Source organism: Gossypium arboreum, chromosome 4 (assembly GCF_025698485.1).
Source record: "Gossypium arboreum isolate Shixiya-1 chromosome 4, ASM2569848v2, whole genome shotgun sequence".
NCBI lineage: Eukaryota > Viridiplantae > Streptophyta > Magnoliopsida > Malvales > Malvaceae > Gossypium > Gossypium arboreum.
Window position 1 is genome coordinate 116,095,977 of NC_069073.1, and position 18,719 is coordinate 116,114,695.

Here is an 18,719-nt window from a genome sequence, read left to right on the forward strand (position 1 = left end):
GCCCGTGGTGCAAAACAGCACCGTTTTGCACTGTTATTTAAACCAAGTTTTTATTTTTTTTGCCATTTCTTGCTCCCTTTCTTAAAAGAATAGAATGCAGCTCCCCTCTTCCTCATTTTTCTCTGCTAGGGTTTATAAGACCCATCATTGCACTGCGCCAGACCGCCGTGGCTCCACCGTGGGTGGTGGTCAGAGCCACGCAAAGATCTAATTTTCGGCCTTTTTAAAGAGGTCCTGAAAGAAAAGCTCTCCAAACTCGGAAAACATGAAGGAAAAAGCCTCTCTCCCTCCTCTTTTGGCCCGATTCAGACGACGGAGAGTAGATTTCTGGCAACGTGACCGTGGGGTTATTCCGGTGAGATTTCTTTTTCTTCCTTTTATTATGCTTTTTGTTAAAAAAAATTGTAAAAATAAAAAAAAACAGAAACAAATAGGAAAAAACCAAATTAAAAAAATAAAGGCAAACACCTTCTAAACTTGTTTTCTGCTTTTGATTTCTCTGAAAATATGTTCGTGTAATACAATTTTTCTTGTATTAAAAAAAAAAAACCCCACTACATCGATTTTCAGTGGCTCTTATTGCCGAGAATGTTACAAATACATTATCTATTTTGCTATTGCTTTTGCTTTGCGTGTTTCTGCCCTCTATATTGCTTTCTTTTTTTTGTTTTTGTTTTGCAGGCCTAGACGGAAGTGATAGGACGGGGCCAGGGTTGGTTGAAGAATGTCAGATGGTACATGGGTGGTGCTGCAGGCGCGCCAGTGGCGATGGACGTGTCAAGGGCAAACCTAGGTGCGGCGCACCTAGGGTTTTCCTTTTTTTTCTGGGTTGAAAATGTTGTGGGCTTAATTGGGTTAGGGTTTGTAATTGGACTGATTAGTTTTGGATTTTTAATTTGGGCCCTTTTAATGTGTAAATGGACTGTCAATAACATTTGGACTTTTACTTACTTTTGTTTTTATTTTGTATTTTGGTTCTTCTTCGGGCCCGGGCAAAAATGGCCCATTACATACGTTTTTCAACTATGTATAATATTTTGTGATGTACTTATAAGGATATTTTCAAGTTACAAGGTGAGTTATCGACCTTGTGTATCTATAATTCATTAAAGTATTTTGATAAATTTCCTTTTGTTGAAGGGTCATCTATATGAGGTCATACATCAACCTTTTGATAACTTCATCGGAGAGATTTCATGCTGTGTTCCATGAAAATGACATTTTTAAAATTTGTAAGGCTAGACATCAATCTTAAATAATATTTGTGAAAATTTTGTATAGCGCCTTTCAGATAAAATCTTTTTGAAACCATGAGGTTAGTTGCAAACTTATGATAATTTAAAATAATTTTGATTTACAATGTCAAATAAATTTTGAGCAATAAAGGGATATTGTTTTTAGTGGGAAAATAAGAATCAGTAAAGGTTGATAATAATGACCTATCGTAGGGGAAGGGGAATGTCCTACATTCTTAATTACTAGAACTATAGGATACAATGGAGCATTCAAAAAAAAAAAAGTTTAAAAATTGTGTTTCAGAGTTGCATTGAGTTATGCGACAAGAAATAGTATAATAATGAATAGTTGCGATTAAGATATACGAAAAACTACAATTAAATGATAGTTGCCCATTAAAAGGCAAGCGATGAGTTTTTTTCTTTTCCTTTTCCTATTACCTTATCTGAAAATATAATGTTTCACTTCTACTTTCTCTTTGCTTCAAAGTTTCTTCTACAAATATTGGATTTTCTTATTTGCAAGTGATTTTATTTGAGAACATTTTGTTGTTTTTGCCTTGTCTCTTTCTTGTTGAGTTTTTCTTTTTTATTATTGATTTATAAAATCGCTAAGCAAAAAGATGTTGAAGCAATAACTAATGTTGTTGCTCACAATATGCTCATGTATGAAGTTGAGGTCCTCATGCCTCAATTAGATTTAGGCAGAGTTTAAGAATGAGTTTAAACTTTTTGAAAGGATTGTCGAAAATAAACATGAAAAAATAGGTTCTATTTGCCCTTTCACTAGTTCTACACAAAGGTACTAAGTAAGTTTGATATAAAACAATATTTTCAAATTGATAGATTGATCAGAAATGAGTTAAATAATTAGTTGACTGGCCAACTGAATAGAATTATCTTTGGACCAGAAATGAAAAATCAGATGATCAATAAAAAAATTAGTTGAACTGGTTTTTATATTTTGGGCTAAATTACTATGATAAAAAAAAATAAATCCAATTTTATTTTAAATGTTGAACTTGGAAAATACATTTGGCTGTTCATGTTGATGCTTTAGACCTTCGTTATTGTGTTGTCGTTGGCCACCATTTCAAGCCGCATTCATCCCCTTCAAGGTCAAATTCAGCTATTTCTCTCTCTCTTGAACAAAAGTAATTTTTTTAAACAGTAGCACTTTTTTATTGTTGTTGTTATTTGTTAATGACTTGATGTTAATACAGCTAATGTTTTAATTTTTAATTGAATTTGTAATGTACAATTGATGATTATGATGTTATTATTTTAATGTGTTTAATTTTTGTTTTTATTTTTTAAAATTTTTAATAATTGTTTTTCAAAATTTTCTTTTTTAATCTATGTTCCGGTTGGACCGGTGATTTAATAGGAAATCGGTTCTCTGATTCAGAAAATATTGTTATTTGTCAATTTTATTTTTCAATTGATATATTGGAGAAAAAAAACGTAACATCTAAATTTAAATTTTCTAATAATTTAGTAATTTTAATAAAATAGTAATTAATTAAACAAAGATAACAAGAGATAATAGAGTTTATTTAGTCCCTTAAAAAAGGGCTTATTAGAAAGAAAAAAGGAAAAAAAATCTAAGAGCTCTTTGGAGATTTTAGCCAAGTTTAGATTCATGCAGTGCTACTACTTCTATGGCCTCTGATAAGTAATCAGTCAAGTGGATTTCAATTAAAGAAGGCTTTTTACTTCCATTTTATTTCACCAACCAAACAGCAAGGGAATTAGGGTTTCAAATGTGGCCTGGGTGATTAGAGATTAAGCTTAGAGCTCCTTTTTTTTTCCCTATTCATTTCATCGTAATTCTATCAGGTATGTTTGATCCGTTCGTTATCTTACCACATCCGGTTTCTTTTCATAGCGATATCAATTTAAATGCGATCTAAGTTTTGTTCCTGATCGGATCTTTAAAATGGACCTCTCTGTATATCAGTCATAATTTGTTTTATTCTGGAATTCTTCTCATTACATTTGCAGAGTTATTTAGTTTCTGTTCTGTTCCCGATGAAATGGAACGGGAAACAATTTCATTTGCCTTTCTTAAAATTTGTACACCAAACAAAGTAGCAAATTAGTTGCTTTTGGGTCTTAGATTGTTGTTTCTCTTTGTTATGGAGTTCGTCTGCTCGGCAAAGTAATTTCTAATTTCTTATGTTCTATGCATTTTGCAGGCCAATTACTTGGTTAATGAATTTCATAAAAAAATAAATGAAAACAGTTTAGAGGCAATGTTGGCATCTAGGTTTTCTTTCTTTGGAGGTGGGGGATCAAATAAAGTTGGCAATTCTGTGGAAGGCGATAAAAAGGAATTCAAAGAATTGAATCCGACGCTAAAACTGCAGACAGATAGAGATGTGTATAGACCTGGAGATTCTGTTTATGTTACAATTGAGATCTGCAATCCCTTTACTAGTGGCAATACTGGTGCCATTGTACCTTCGCTTTTGATTGAAAAGCTTGGCTTCGAAATCAAAGGGATCGAGAAGTTGGACACTCAATGGTATGCCACTCAAAAACCAGCGGCTGGAACAAAACAAAGGAGAGGTTTGTTTACCGCATATATGTGTTGAACTATATATATTCATTGTTTATTTAGTTCATCAATTTCGTGATTTTCAGTTATATTTTTATTGGATGGTAAAATGAAGTGAGTAATGCAAGTAAATTTATGTTTTACATCGTATTGCATATTAAATAGATTGAGTTCAAAGTACTTATGTTTCCACTAGGACAATGAATTCAGATAAGTATAAAGGAGTTTTTCTAGATTTCTAATATGTTTCATTTTCTTAACTTTTAGCATTTATGTAAGCTGCTGATTTTGGGCAATTTGATCTCCATCTCAGAAAATTTAGATAAACTGAATTATCCATTGGCTTTCTTTTTACCAGGATATGAATAGAACTGAAATTGATATCAGAAAGAAAAGATCATATTGTAGCAATGACCTTATACTCTTTTCTTTTTAGTTTGATTTTTATCTTTTGTATATTTATTTATTATTTATATTATTATTCTCAATCTTTTTCAGGTGAACATGTTTTTCTGGACTGTTCAACACCATCAATGATTTCAAATCAGATTGTGCCTTCTGGTTCTGCAAAAACTTGTTCGTCCATTTCCTGGCTTTGTCTAAATTTGATGTTTATGCAAGTGCTTGTGTAAAGCTTTTTCATCACAATATGTAATTATGCTATTAATGAGTGTTTCTTCATACGGGCCATGTTGTCTTAATGACCACATGCCATCATGATTTGGTCAAAACCTAACTTGTTAAAGAGAAAATAAAAAACTAGGAGGATGAATTTTGTCATAAGAGAAAAAGCAGAAGGAAGAAAGTACAAATGCTAAGTATATTATCAGCAAAGGAGACAAATTATACACACATCTGATTTTGAAGATGAAAGCTAAATTATATTACTGATTACTGTCACCATAGCTGATTGTGTGGCTGCAGGCATCCAGTCATGCAATGTTTTGATACTTATGTTTTTTGGCAAATAGTATTTTATTAACTCTTGCTATTGTTAAATGTTGCAGCTTTCCACCATATTATCTTTCATTAGTCTGATTCAACTAGATTCATTTTTGTAACTGACTTTTGACGCTAACTGCAGATGTGGTACGGGCTGTGCTTCCTAGCGTTATACCTCCATCTTACAAGGGTTCTACAATTCGTTATATATATTATATAAAGAGTGCTCTGTCTGTTCGATGGCTGATACTGGAAAATGGTCACTCCAGCAAGGATTCAGTAAAAGATCTTACTGAAGTGGTTGGTTTTACTTAATCTTCATAGTTTTTTCATTGAGGATCCCAAAATCATCTTCTGTTCTCTTTTTTTCAGAATTAGACATGTTTGACTTGCTGATAGGGATAGTGCTTCTGAAAAATAGGAAATGTGTTAAATTTTAGGTGAAGGTTTAGGTGGTGTGTGTTAGAAAATGGCAATATAAGTTTTTTATTGGTTCATAGGTGAGAAGGGCAGTGGAGCCAATGGCTATTTTTACACTTGTGTTAATGTTGATACTAGTCCAAAGTTACTGTTTGAGGAGTTAGGGCTAAAGTCCTGTCTGGAATCCTTTTTCCTCTAAAGGTTTTTGACGTTTTCTAAATTTGAATTCTCTTCAGTCATCCAGTTGTTATTATAGCCCAGGCTTATGATGTTTGGTACGTCATTTGTGCACTTGCCCGTAATATAGAAGATAATTTACCATTTTGTCCTGTTATATCTGGCTTATCATTGAATTTGTAAATCCATAGTTATGCTTATATGAACATTTTGGCACATCTATGCATGTGTTTCTTTGCATTTGTCCTCATGCACACCTGTGAATTCTTGGATAGAACTTGTCAGTGTCCTAGTCCAGTTCACCAAACTGCATATTCTGTCAAAGAGTTAAGATATTTATGAAATTTATAAACTTTAAACCCAAACAGGAGGCTCGTGTTCCTTTGCAAGTATGGGTGACTCAGAAAGGAAATGGTCTGGTGATGGAAGATGGTGAAAGTGATGGTAAGTTGCTACTATTTCAGGTTTACCATCTTTTTACTATTTCCTTTCTATCTCTTTTCTAATTATTAAATTTGGTGAAATAAATTAGTAGTAACTTTTTCCCTTTATAAGATGATTTATGTTTTTGCAGTGAAGAATTTTCACTAAGTTTTAGGATATAAATGTAATAACTTGAGCAATAAAACAGGAAGACACAGTTATGTAAGAACTTCTATCTTGAGCAAGGGTGGATATCTTCTTATCATTGCTAGAGCCTAGATTCTTTATCCAGTTATGCTATGTTATTCGCCTGTCCTAGAGCTGACTTCAGTGTGCTAAACATTTTATTCTTGAATGCTATGTTACCCGGACTTTGGGTGAGTGTTGGATATGGGTATGTGCACCAAATGGTTATGCTCAATTTTTATCCAAGTTTTATTTATTTTTGAGGTTCACACCCCATACCCATGTCAATGTATGCATCAGACACAGGTATAAGGCTTGAGTACCTTGGGAAAATGAAGAGTCTGGTTGACGTTGCTTGGACTGTTTTAAGGAAGAAGTTGAATAAGTTGAAGTTACAATGACATAAAATTTGTAGCATGATTGAAGATTTCATGGTTTTTACTCTTTGAATTTGAGTTTGCAATGGGAGTCGTAGTGTAAATAACTGCCTGTGATACTGCATATCAAAATATGGCATGATGACTATGTTTTCTTTATTGATGATTCAGGTATTGTTCCTGCTACAACCATTCAAACAGATATATACTGGAAAGAGATGGATGGAGATTCAGAATGGGTAAGGCTGTTAGTAATGCTGCCAACTGCTAAAGCTTTTGACTTACTGTTTTAGTTGAATGAGAAAATTCATATTTGTTACAGGCTAGAGTCAATGACCTGTATGACAGTATTGAGGAAGGATATGAGAGCTCAAGGGATGAAATATCCTCTGTTTCATCCTTTAATCTTTCAAAGGAAAATCATAATAGAACCTTTGGAAGTTCCCTATCGTTGCAATCATCAGCAGCCAGGTCTTCATTTAGAGATGGTCCTTATTATGATGGAGACCGTTTGAGTTTATCTTCAAATGTAGGGCTTCCACGATTATCAGTAGCAGAGGTCTTGCATGATTCTAGTGCTGGTAATTAAGTTATACTTGATTATGTGGAGTCACTATTTGTCCTGAACTTGTTTCCTCTCCTTTTGTCATTATACTTACATGCTTTTGCCTTCTGTTAGATTGTTGTTGTAACTTTTAAGTTTCAACTGACCTGCAGAATTTCTTCTACCATTTGATTCAAATTAGTAATTTTTTCTGGTGCTTAGTATGCATTTTGAAATAGATGTTCTTCATGCAGACGTGTCAACTGCACTTCTATCTCCAAGTCAGCAGCAGACTTCTACAAAATCACTAGCTGCAAATGATATAACAGGAGTATCTTCTGCACCTAGCCCGGGAGCTACTGAACCTTTAGCATGTAAAGCACCAGATTTTCTGCTCCCTTTTTCATGTTTTGGTTGTTGCTAATGAAGCATGAATCTAGCCTTGAGCTGTCTCATATGTGGGTCCTGGTAAACTTATTTGCTACAAACATTTTCTGCAGCAGAAGGCTTTATTCGAGGAAGGTCTTATAATATCAGGATGGATGATCAAGTTCTGCTAAGATTCTCTCCTAAGAACTCTGAGTCCACTTATTACTTCAGTGATATGGTAAAATCAGTTTTAGACCGTAGCTTCTGTCTCCTTGCATGAATTTGCTCCCATTTATTTTCCTATTCTTATATTTTTCTGTTTCAATAACAGATAGGCGGGACTCTTACTTTCTTCCATGAAGAAGGAGCTAGAAGATGCCTTGAGGTAATGCAAATTATTACCATTGAGAAACTACTGAACCAAACAAGTGAAGAAACCATGGTCAGTTGAATGATTAATCTTGTAATTTACTGGAGTAATTTCCATCTTGTAGGTTTCAGTCACGCTTGAAACTTCTGAGACTATAAGTCGGCGTTTTGTTCATCCTTCTAGGAGGAATTCCCCAACAATTACCAAGGTGTGCCTTCCAAAAATTTTAATTCTACACAGCGAGTTGCTTTGGTGGATTCATGAATTAGAATATTAACTTTTTTTTATTGAACTCAATTAATGCTTGGTCTGTTTTGATATTAATGAAACCTGTAATAAGAAGTTACTCTTTCTCACACATTCATGTACTTGTATGCTTGGAAAGTGACACATTTGCAAATGCTTTTTGTTTGTTAAGAAGTTCTGTATTGCTAAAATCCTTTTTTGTCTCATTTCTGGTGTAGGGTTTTTTTTTTCATTGCTGGTGTAGGTTTTTTTTTTCTTTTCATAGATAGTGTTATAGTGTTAATTATCCCAAAAGCTTTCACTTTCCTTATAGTTTTTTCTCTTTTATACTTAAGAAAAACACATTGATTAAACCCTTTTCATGATTCTAATAAAACCATTTTTTAGTAAAAATAAACAATAAAATGAATTTGGGAGTAAAATAATGATTTTTCGAATTTTCTTCTTTTATTGTTAGTCATTATTCTATTTCAATAAGCATTGCTTTTGTCTAGGTACGAACATTGCATAGAATACACCATCTGTATCAGGCTTTTAGAAGTTTCAAACTGTTCCTTCTTTGATGCTTTTTTGAAACCCTATGACTCAAGATAAGAAACCTATTTTTTCCTCCTGCATATTTAGAGTCCTATGGTAAATCATGTTTATTGATTTTTCTTGTAGGTTCAGAGTGATCATCATGAGGTTGTTGCTGATTTGGTACAGACAGGTTTTCTCTTTTCTGTCCCCATGGATGGTCCCATGTCGTTTTCCACTCCTCATGTCTCGGTGCAGTGGGTTCTAAGATTTGAATTCTTTACTACTCCAAAGAATGTAGACTGGACAAGGTAAGACCATGTGTTACTGCAATAAAGTTCTAGCTTATCAAAAGAGTTTATCACTAATGGTCAAAGATTATCAATTTGTCGTATGCTTGTAAGTATATGCATATGCTGGTAATGCCCCTCTAACTGTGGCAGCAAATTTTTCTCATATCTATTGATGATACTCTGACAAAGTATTAGCCTTGTATCAGATTTAGATAACAATTTTACAGAAATTTTTATCATAACCGCTGAAACAATAGAATTCTACTAACAATTTGTTATCTAAATCTGAGACCGTCATTTGTTAGAATTTGCACTTGGACTCAGAAGTTGTACTGAAATTTAGAATATATCTGCCCTAGCTGTTGCCAAATATAATTCTTCTCCTTAATTCTGAGTTCAGATACGAACATCCTCTTTTCGTAGAAGGCAGAGACAAATGTGAGTGGGTTCTTCCTATAACAGTGCATGCACCTCCACCCGGAGCTCCAGGTGCCCACACACGGAGTGATAAACCTTTCTCCTTAGAGCCCTTGTGGACTCATAGTTGAAGGTAACTTGTTTCGACTCTGTTAGTGACTTCATTGCTGTGGTAAGATATGTTTCTTGGATCTATGAAATAGTAACCGAATATCTCAAATCCCTTATTTCGTTAGTACCGTTGATCGTGGGTGGGGAATTATTTTTTACCGAGCAGTCTCAAGCTCCATTTACCATTGCAACAAGAAGAATCTTACATGATAATGGCCAACAGTCTGGAACTGTTTGAATACGGGATTTTGTCTAGAAGTTTTAAACTCAGTTTGTGATTTTTAATCCCAGATTTGTAATATAACATGTTGATATTCAGCTTTTGTTACTGGAAATTGCATTGTTTCAGTCTTCTATTGTTGGGAAGCAGATGAGAAAAACGTAAATTTTTTTTTTTGAGGAATATTTTATTTAGACTAAAGTTTAGCATTGCTAATGGAATAAATTTGGTTAACAAAACTGTGGTTTGATATCGTTTTTGTTGGGTTAAATTCTAAGTTTAGTCTTGTGTTCTTTTATCTATTTATACTGATTTAGTCCCTGTACTATTGTCTTATCAAAAATTGGTTCATCTACTTTTTGAATTTCTCATTTTCAGACTTTTGGATAACTCCGTTTAAAAATTAGCCCTAAATCTTTACAGCTTTTCTCAGTTTAGCTTATTTCTTTTTGCTTTAAACCTTTTATGTCGTGCATTATTGAAGTGGTAAAAAATTAGTCTGATTTGGGTAACTTATTTTTATTGTTAATTCCTTTTTAAAATAATGATGCGATTTTTTTATTTTCCATATCAATGTTTTGCTGTCCTGTTATGTGGCTTTTTGTTATTTGTTTTTATCAAATGAATATGCCAATGTCTACAACAACATAATAGTTAAAAAATCACATCATCATGTTTTAATTAGAGTTAATGAAAATTTTACATGAAGGATTGAATGAGTAATTGGAAGAATAGAGAAGTCAATTTTTATGTATTTTTACAAAATACACTTAGAACTCACCACACCAACTGTCACATTGGCATTTCTAATAGTTATATCAAATTGCAATAAAATTTGTTCTTTAAAAAACTGTTCAATTTGAAAAAAAAAGTTGAGGACTACTTAAAGAAAAAAAAAGAGTAGAATTAAATTCATAATCATGTTTAATTATCAAATGGAGTTCACAGAAAAAGTTATAAAAGAAAAAAGAAAAAAACCATTCAAAAATAAAAGTAAAGGAAGAATTTAAATGAATTAAATCCAAAATTATAAAAACAATATTTACAATTTAAAGCTTTTGTTGATATCTATACTTAAAAGTTATCCCCAAAACTTAATGTAATTTTGAATTTAACTTGAATGTAATTAGGGTGTTTAAATTTTGGTTAAATTGAATTAATTAAATATATTTAATTATGTCAATTGGTCAATTAATTGATCTAATTCGATTCGAGAGGTCTGTTAATAATTTTTGAAAATTCGGTTATCGTTAATTCAGTTTGAAATCAAATAATTAACGAATTAATTGAATTAACTGAACTTAATAATTAATAATACAAATTATATGTAGTTTAATTCAGATAATTCAGTCAAATGAACATTATCAAATTATTATTTTTATACTTGCTTTAACAATATATATATATATATAAATTTCGGTTAACCGACCGAACTAATCGAAATATTTTGGTTCGGTTAACTATTAAAGGATTAAAAAATTCGATTAGTTCAGTTAATACTAGTTCAGTTCGGTTAACCTTATTAACACCCCTAAATGCAATGTCATTAAACTAAAAGGTTGGGTAAATTAGGAAGATTATTTGTATAAATTGAAAACAACATTCATTATAATTAAGGCTCATATATCAAAATTATATATGGACTATAGTTTAATATTTAATTTGAGGCATGAATATATTTTCACAAATAATTGATACTATGCATCAATTTAGTTTTACTTTTGTACATATAAAACCAATTTTATTTACCCAACATGAGTTTTACTTTTTGTATACAAAAATAATTTTATTTAAAATAATTAGATTTATTTATTTTTAATATATCTATAATTGCATCAAAATTAAAAATTTGTGTACAATTGAAACAAGTCAAAATTCACCTATCATATTACAATTAAATTTAAATCCATGTGTAATTGATATGTACCTTTCGACTAACATTGATTGCATCCAAAATTATTATTTGATTAATGAAATATGAATAACTTTTCGTAATGTTAAATTAAACTAAGTTCGATATGAGCTATTTTGTTCCATTGATTTTATGTACATTAGACATAACATTTATAACTATGTTACGCTTAGTCTCTTTTTATGTTATATTTTATGTTTAAAATATTATAAATTTATGTAAAAACATTACATGTTAATAATTTATTTTATATTGATTTTAACATGTTAATATATCTTTCTTTTTTTTTTTTATTTATTTATTTTATGTTTGTGTTAATATCTCAATCTATAAAATATTTCATATAATTTATTATAATGTTTTAATTGTTCGGTCTAAATATAATTATTTAATAATTATATTTTTATTTAACATAATTATTATAAATATTATTAAAATCTTAATCCAATTTCCCGAAAGACATTAACTATTTAAATCAAACACAAAAAATATTTTCGTAATTAATAAATAATTTAAATAAATAGACAGGGTCGGTGGTGACTTGGTACGTTTTAATTGAATAGGCACATGGTGCAGGTGGTCACCATACTAACATGCAACAAAGATTTAATTATTTAGTTGAATTTTTATTTTATTATCTAAATTGGTATATTTGTACCAACATCATTAGTTTATATTAATATAGTATAATAGTTAATTCAATAGTGACATATGACAGTCTCTAATTTGTATGCCATGAGATAAATACAAATAAAAAATTAATTTAAAAAAAATATATATATATATATATAAATTAGTCAAAAAGAATAATTCTTTTTAATAAAAAATGAACATGGATAAATAGTTTTTCAAATATATCTCAATCATAATTATTTGTCCAGCTTCATTTTAGATGTATTTTTAATAAGTTTAATTGTTATTATTTTAAATATATATAAAAATATATACAATATAGTGTGAGAGCCAATAATGTTTTGAAAATTATGTATAAATTTATAATGTATAATAAGCATTAATAAAAATTAAAATTTATAAACATGTATATAAATATACAAAAGAACTAAAATTTTATAAAGTTGTAACTGTATATAACATTAAAAAGTACATCTATAATGAATCTAGATGAATGGTTTTCCAAATGCATTTGAATTTATCATTCTTGAAGTAAAAACTTTTTTTTGTATTTTATTAATTTATATATAATTTCAAAACAATAATAATATTACTAAAAGCACATTTAGAACTAATCTAGACAAATGGGTGTTCAAAATCAAATGTAATTGGACAATCATATGTCCAAGTTCATTCTTGATATGGAAAAATTCTACTTTTTATTAATTTATGTATTATAAAGTTTTTTTTTAATTTATATACATCACGTGGCATACCGAGAGACTACTACATGTCACAACTGAATTGGTTATCAGTACCACATTAGCATAAAATAACAGTATTAGTGTGGAGATATCAACCTAGGTAAGAAAATACAAATTCATATACCAACTAGGTCCAAAAAAGTTCTATGTACCAAGTAAGTACTTTTGGATAAATTCGAGGGGCAAACTACATATTAACCTTTAAGATTTATTTAATTTTTTCAAATAAAATGAAATATTTTCAAAAATATTTTTTCATAATTTAAAATTTACATTAATCGAATTATCTAAATATTTAATCACATTAATTTATCAAACATCACCTTAAATCTGATTGAGTGTATATGTTAGTTCTTACATTAACTTTCTAAAACCAATTAATTTTTGCATTATCTATATCATTATTTAAATTTTGATTAAATTAAGATCACTAATTAATTAAGTACCAATTCATTTAAAAAATACTTTAATGTTATTTCCTATTTAAAATAAATTATATTATTCAAGATATTTAAATCTTTTATTTCAAAAACAATAAAATTATGCATAATGGTATTTGATCCTATATTAGTTGCATTAATAAGACCTTAAATTTAACATTCAACTAAAACTTCTGATAAAAGCGATAAAATATTAATGATGTGCATTCATGTAGTACTTTTAATCTGGTGTATTTATATGTCTAAATTTTATTATAATTTAAATTTATATATCATCCATTTTAAGGATGTGAATTTAAAATAATAAGATAAGAACACTTGACGCATAACAATAAAATGTGAATTTCACAATAATGTTTTTATAAAATGAGAATATTAAAAATCAAAACTTGGACAAAAATTCCATACTAGCATTGAACTCAAAACCAACAAAAACAAAAGAACAAGAACACCACATTTAGAAAAGAGATGTTCCCTTCCCTTTCTTGTCTCCACCAATCTCAAAGTGCTTGCACCTCTGCAAAAATCAACCCACCAAAATATTTTTTTAGCTCATGAATTACAGCATCACAAAACAAAAAAAAAAAAAAAAACACGGTAGTGTTCGTGCACCAACCTTGATTGGATGCTGCGACACATGCTTGCAACCCTGGCATTGCAGCCTCAGCACAATCTTCTTGGTGGTTTTTGCCTAATTACATAATACAAATGTTTTGAGTCCCAAGAAATAGCAACCATGTTAGCTTAGACTGAACTCTTCATTTTTCTTAAAATACCCGTGTCTGGCAACTTATCTATCACATAAGTCTAGAGTATGATAACTCGTAATTATGGAAATAATTAAAAAGATGAACATACTCACATCAGACACATACTGATATAATCCTACTCTCAAGTCTTACCCCTCTTAGACCAGGTTACATAGGATAGCAATAATCAAAATGACAAAATAATTATCTAAACATCCATTACAAACAAGTATCATACAGGACAGAATTCTTGACGTTCTTTGACATATATTCATCCAAGGGTTAAAAGAAGTATAACAAACTAGTATAATACAGGACAGGATTCTTAATGTTTTTGACATATAACTAGCATTCATCTGAGGGTTAAAAGATCCATTACGAACTAGTATCATACAGATCAGGATTCTTAATGTTTTTCAACATATAACTCGTATTCATCCAAGGGTTAAAAGATCCATTACAAACTAGTATCATACAGGACATGACTCTTAATGTTTTAGACGTATAACTCATATTCATCCCAGGTTAAAAGATCCATTACAAACTAGTATCATACAGGACAGGATTCTTAATTTTTTTGACATATAACTCGTATTCATCCAAGGGTTAAAAAAGTCACCTTCTTGTGGAACACTGGTTTGGTCTGACCACCGTAACCGGATTGTTTGCGATCATAACGGCGTTTCCCTTGAGCAGCCAAACTATCCTTACCCTTCTTATACTGTGTAACCTTGTGCAATGTGTGCTTCCTGCACTCCTTGCTCTTGCAATAAGTCTTCTTGGTCTTCGGTACGTTCACCTGCAACACCAACACAATTACAATCAAAACATAATCAAAAGTACCAAAATTTAGCACCATTTCCTCAAATGAATACCTAGATTAAAATTCAACCACAGCAATTTCACCATAAATTTATGGAAAAAGAAAAAAAAGTATCCCCAAATCAACAATCCCAGTACTGTCCAATGAATCCCACAATCTTAACAACTTATTCGATTGATTATTTCCATTTCACAAACAATTTTTAGGGGAAAAAAAAGACCCAAAATGGATGAATGAAACCAAACAAAGAAGAGAAAGAGATACCATGGCTACGGCTGAATCGAGAGAACCTGAGAACTGTAAATTAGGAGGCGGCCACTCCAACAATCTAACAAAGATGCTACCAGTAATTATCGACTCTAGGGTTTTTAGTGGCTTTCTCGGCTTTTGGGTTTTTGGTTGGGTGGGTTTTTAAGCTTAAAAATGGATCATCGCCATATCCAACCCTAAACCTCCTTCCACGGCCCATTTTCCTTTTTTTTTTTTATTTGTCTCTCTCCATTATTTTATACAAAGGTTAAACTATGATTTAAAACATTTTAATTGAATTCTTAAAGTGTCGGTATCGGATCAATTAGGTACTTTCGTTAGTCTACTCTTTAATTTGGGTATGGCAGATCAAATCTGACATAGAACACATTTAAAATGCATGGATTAAATTGTGAACAACTTGAATTTAATGCGTTAAAAAAAATAGTTAACTCAAATTTTATCGATATTATTTTAACACGCTAGATCCAATTTATTCATCATGTGCCTCTATAACTTGGTGAACATATTTTTAGTGTACTTCTCATTAGATTCGAACTGGCATTTAACATCTACGTTAACGGTTAGACTAACAAAGATTTGATTGATACAATACTAATACTTTGAATACTCAATTTAGAAAATTTTAAAATTTAGGAGCCAAATTAAAATATAATGATAGTTAAAGGGTGTTTGATGAAATATAAATCTAACATAATAAGAGGTTAGACATTGCATAAGATTCAAACAATAGCTTTATTAACATAGATCAATAATAACCAAATGATAAAACATCCAAATTAAAAAAAGAAAGCAAAACCCATTATTCTATCATCCTAAACATATCCAAATGCCACTCTAAATGATACAAATCTTCTCTCTTTTGTTCTTACTTCATCAATATGGTCCAATACCATGTGAATGAAAATAAGGAAAACATAACTATTAACATAAGGTTTAAATCCGAGACATCTCATCAAACATTGTTCTTTAGGTAAACTTGAAGCTCTGATTCATGGCGCTTGATTAAGTTCACTTTGAGCCCATGCTTCATGTACATTGTCAAGGCAAGCTTTGGTACAACCACATGACCTTTTACCACCTCCACCCGATACCGATACAAGATCGAGGCCGCCACGAACTTCATTTGATAATAAGCAAAATCTTTCCCTAAACACAGCCGTGGACCGCCGTTGAAGGCGGTGAATTTGTAAGCCGATTCGCTCATGTACCGGCCGTCTCGTAGCCATCTCTCCGGTTTATATTCCCTACAGTCTTTTCCCCATATGGCTTCCATTCTCCCCATTGCATAGATTGCATAAATAACTTTTGTCCCTTTCTTCAGCAATGTTCCATCTGGAAATGTATCATCTTCAACAACCTGAAAAGGAAAAATAAAAATAAAAAATGAGCAAATGGTCCGTGAAGTGTTGACCAATTGATTAAATTTCAAACTTCGGGTCTTCACCTAAATCTTAGGTCATCAACTTTTAACAACACCCTCCTAGGATGTGCTTCTTAACCATATTGTGTGGTTAGTTGAACCATAATCTTGCAAAAACCCTTTCTAATTATCTATCCTTTATATGAAAGGTCTAATTTTGCCCCAAGTCCCTATACTTTTCGGACTTTTGGAATTGAATCCCTTTACCTGGACTAAATTGAACAAAAAGAAAATGAATTACCTCCTTGTGATCCACAGGGACAGAAGGGTACAATCTTAGAGCCTCTGATAATGAAGCTTGTAAATAATCCATCTTCTTGATCTCCTCTGGTCTAAATATCAATGGACTCTTCAAATCGGCGCCGTTTTTCATATCGTCTCTTTCATTAACAATCTTACATATCTCTGCAAGAATTTTCTGCTCCACCACGGGGTTCTTTTCAAGCAACCAGAAAAACCAGCTCAACGCCACTGAAGACGTATCTCTTCCGGCAAGTATAAAGTTAACACAAATATCACGCAGGAACTTGTCGGAAAATGGCTTCCCTTGTTCATCTTTCAATCTCATAAACACTGTTAACAAATCTGATCTCTGCTTTTTGTCTTCGGTTTGTAATGACAGTTCCTTTTTCCTTGTCCTAATAACTTCTTCAGCGAATTCATCCACGCCCTTTATCGACTTTTTCAGCTTCTTTTCAGTGCCTAAATCAAGGCATCTCATGGTTTTCCATACGCATGTTGGGGTGACAAACCGCAGCAACGTCGCCTCGGTCGCGTCTTCGAACGCTTTGGCGAACGGTATTTCCGGTAATCCGAGACGGAGACACCCGGGATCGACGCCGAAGGCGATCATGCAAACGTTATCGAACGTTAATCTCAAAAGAACATCTTGAAGATCAATGGAGATTGATTGGTTCACTGCATTTTCCAACACGGGCAATAGCCTTGCATGGACGAGTTCCAACAATGACTCGGTCGTTAATTGCCGAAACTTCGCCGAATGGAACTCGATGCTCGCCGTTTTCCTTTGACGTTGCCACGTCTCGTCGTCGGCGTTGAATATCCCGTCACCGAGAAGATCTCGAACGGTGTCACGAAAATAAGGCCCTTTAGGGAAAACAGAGAATTTGGACTTAAGAAGATGCTCAAGGTTCCTAGGATCAGCCGTAACCACACAATTGAGACTACTAAACCATGGACCTTTGAACCTGAACGTCCCATTTTGTTCACAAAGTATGTCCGAAATCCACTCGTACAAATCGGACCGAAGACCGGACACCAACGACGGTACCATGCCGAGAAATGGCCATACAGGCAGTCCATAACGTCGTCTTTGCCTCAACGAATTGATAACAACAAAGACCAAAACAGCAACAACAAACTCCAAAACATGGAGATATTGTAAGAAAAACAACCGCCGGGAAACAAAGTTCCCGGCGACACCTTCATCGGAACTCATAGTAGTGGTAACGTTGTTCATGCTTTAGGGATGAGAAAAAAAAAAAGAAACACAACGGAATGGAATATGAACTAATTTTGTATTGGAGACTGTGTTAGTTGCAAAGTATTATAAGGCATAAGCCGAGGCGTTTCTTGGCGTGCATGGTTTGGCCCAATTGGTTCGATTTGGTGAGCTGATTTTTTGTATGTGTAAATGCTTACACCCTTTAGCTGCCTTAAAACCCAATTTCTTAGAAATGAGAGTTTCAAGACATATAAATTGTGGGCTGTCGGGGAAATTTCACTCACTTAAGGAATATTTGGCAAACACAGATGAGAATGTGTGAAAAATGGGCATTTGTTTTTGAGTGTGGAAGTTAAGTTTCTAGGAATAGAGGCATTTACACTGTCTTTTTGGCGATGTGGGATGAAAAAGTGGGTGGCGACGGGTAACCTAAGTGCAACTGTTTGTTTTTATCAATTTCTTGTTGTTTTGTTTTTGGTTTTAAGGTTGCTTTATTGCTGGTTGACTAAATTCTTTTTGTTTAAGAATTGTAAGATTAGCTTAACTGATAGAAATTAAATTAAAATTAGTTTGTGTGGCACCCATAATCTTGTATGATTACTTACCACCTACGCCTAACTTTATATCACTCCACTTGGCAAACTACCTACCTCATAACCATTTTTTCTATCTCAATTTTTTATTCACTATTTTTTTTCAACTCCTAATTTACATTATTTTGGGTGTTTTCAGAATGTTTATAAACAATTATCATTCACACGTAATACACATGATATCAAGTACATGGGTAAAAATGTTATGAAACTCTTTTGTACTAAGAGTTAAATTATATTTTATCCCCTTTATTTAATAAAT

The 18,719-nt window shown here is 32.0% G+C and overlaps 3 protein-coding genes across 4 annotated transcripts; 1 reads left to right on the plus strand and 2 right to left on the minus strand.

Annotated features, from left to right (window-relative positions):
• Positions 1–2,747: 2,747 nt before the first annotated feature.
• Positions 2,748–9,645, plus strand: LOC108460246 (uncharacterized). 2 transcript variants are annotated; one of them, XM_017759672.2, is made up of 14 exons: positions 2,748–3,074; positions 3,434–3,806; positions 4,294–4,371; positions 4,880–5,037; positions 5,703–5,778; positions 6,492–6,559; positions 6,643–6,901; positions 7,119–7,238; positions 7,365–7,471; positions 7,565–7,618; positions 7,728–7,811; positions 8,513–8,676; positions 9,059–9,208; positions 9,312–9,645. In XM_017759672.2, exons 2-13 carry the CDS (start codon positions 3,491–3,493, stop codon positions 9,204–9,206), a joined length of 1,632 nt encoding a protein of 543 aa, XP_017615161.1. In that variant the 5' UTR covers positions 2,748–3,074; positions 3,434–3,490; the 3' UTR covers positions 9,207–9,208; positions 9,312–9,645. The 2 variants fall into 2 exon arrangements, with proteins under 2 accessions (XP_017615161.1, XP_052882489.1); XM_053026529.1 differs by having other exon boundaries at positions 8,519–8,676.
• A 3,807-nt stretch (positions 9,646–13,452) lies between these two features.
• LOC108459374 (60S ribosomal protein L44) lies at positions 13,453–15,128 on the minus strand. Its single transcript, XM_017758734.2, has 4 exons — positions 14,971–15,128; positions 14,503–14,682; positions 13,751–13,825; positions 13,453–13,651 (listed from the first exon to the last, which is right to left on the minus strand). The coding sequence occupies exons 1-4, from the start codon at positions 14,971–14,973 to the stop codon at positions 13,592–13,594; spliced, it is 318 nt and encodes a 105-aa protein (XP_017614223.1). The 5' UTR covers positions 14,974–15,128; the 3' UTR covers positions 13,453–13,591.
• Positions 15,129–15,697: 569 nt separating this feature from the next.
• Positions 15,698–18,214, minus strand: LOC108459753 (cytochrome P450 86B1-like). Its single transcript, XM_017759157.2, has 2 exons — positions 16,641–18,214; positions 15,698–16,336 (listed from the first exon to the last, which is right to left on the minus strand). The coding sequence occupies exons 1-2, from the start codon at positions 17,877–17,879 to the stop codon at positions 15,932–15,934; spliced, it is 1,644 nt and encodes a 547-aa protein (XP_017614646.1). The 5' UTR covers positions 17,880–18,214; the 3' UTR covers positions 15,698–15,931.
• Between the last annotated feature and the right edge of the window lie 505 nt (positions 18,215–18,719).

Coding starts and splice junctions, on each gene's coding strand:
- LOC108460246 (XM_017759672.2), top strand. CDS start 3,491: ATGTTGGCATCTAGGTTTTCTTTCTTTGGAGGTGGGGGATCAAATAAA. Junction 6,902..7,118: donor CTTGCATGATTCTAGTGCTG/GTAATTAAGTTA, acceptor TTCTTCATGCAG/ACGTGTCAACTGCACTTCTA. Junction 7,472..7,564: donor CTTATTACTTCAGTGATATG/GTAAAATCAGTT, acceptor TTTCAATAACAG/ATAGGCGGGACTCTTACTTT.
- LOC108459374 (XM_017758734.2), bottom strand. Junction 13,826..14,502: donor AACCAGTGTTCCACAAGAAG/GTGACTTTTTTA, acceptor TTATGTAATTAG/GCAAAAACCACCAAGAAGAT. Junction 13,652..13,750: donor TGTCGCAGCATCCAATCAAG/GTTGGTGCACGA, acceptor TGATTTTTGCAG/AGGTGCAAGCACTTTGAGAT.
- LOC108459753 (XM_017759157.2), bottom strand. CDS start 17,879: ATGAACAACGTTACCACTACTATGAGTTCCGATGAAGGTGTCGCCGGG. Junction 16,337..16,640: donor TCCCTGTGGATCACAAGGAG/GTAATTCATTTT, acceptor TTTCCTTTTCAG/GTTGTTGAAGATGATACATT.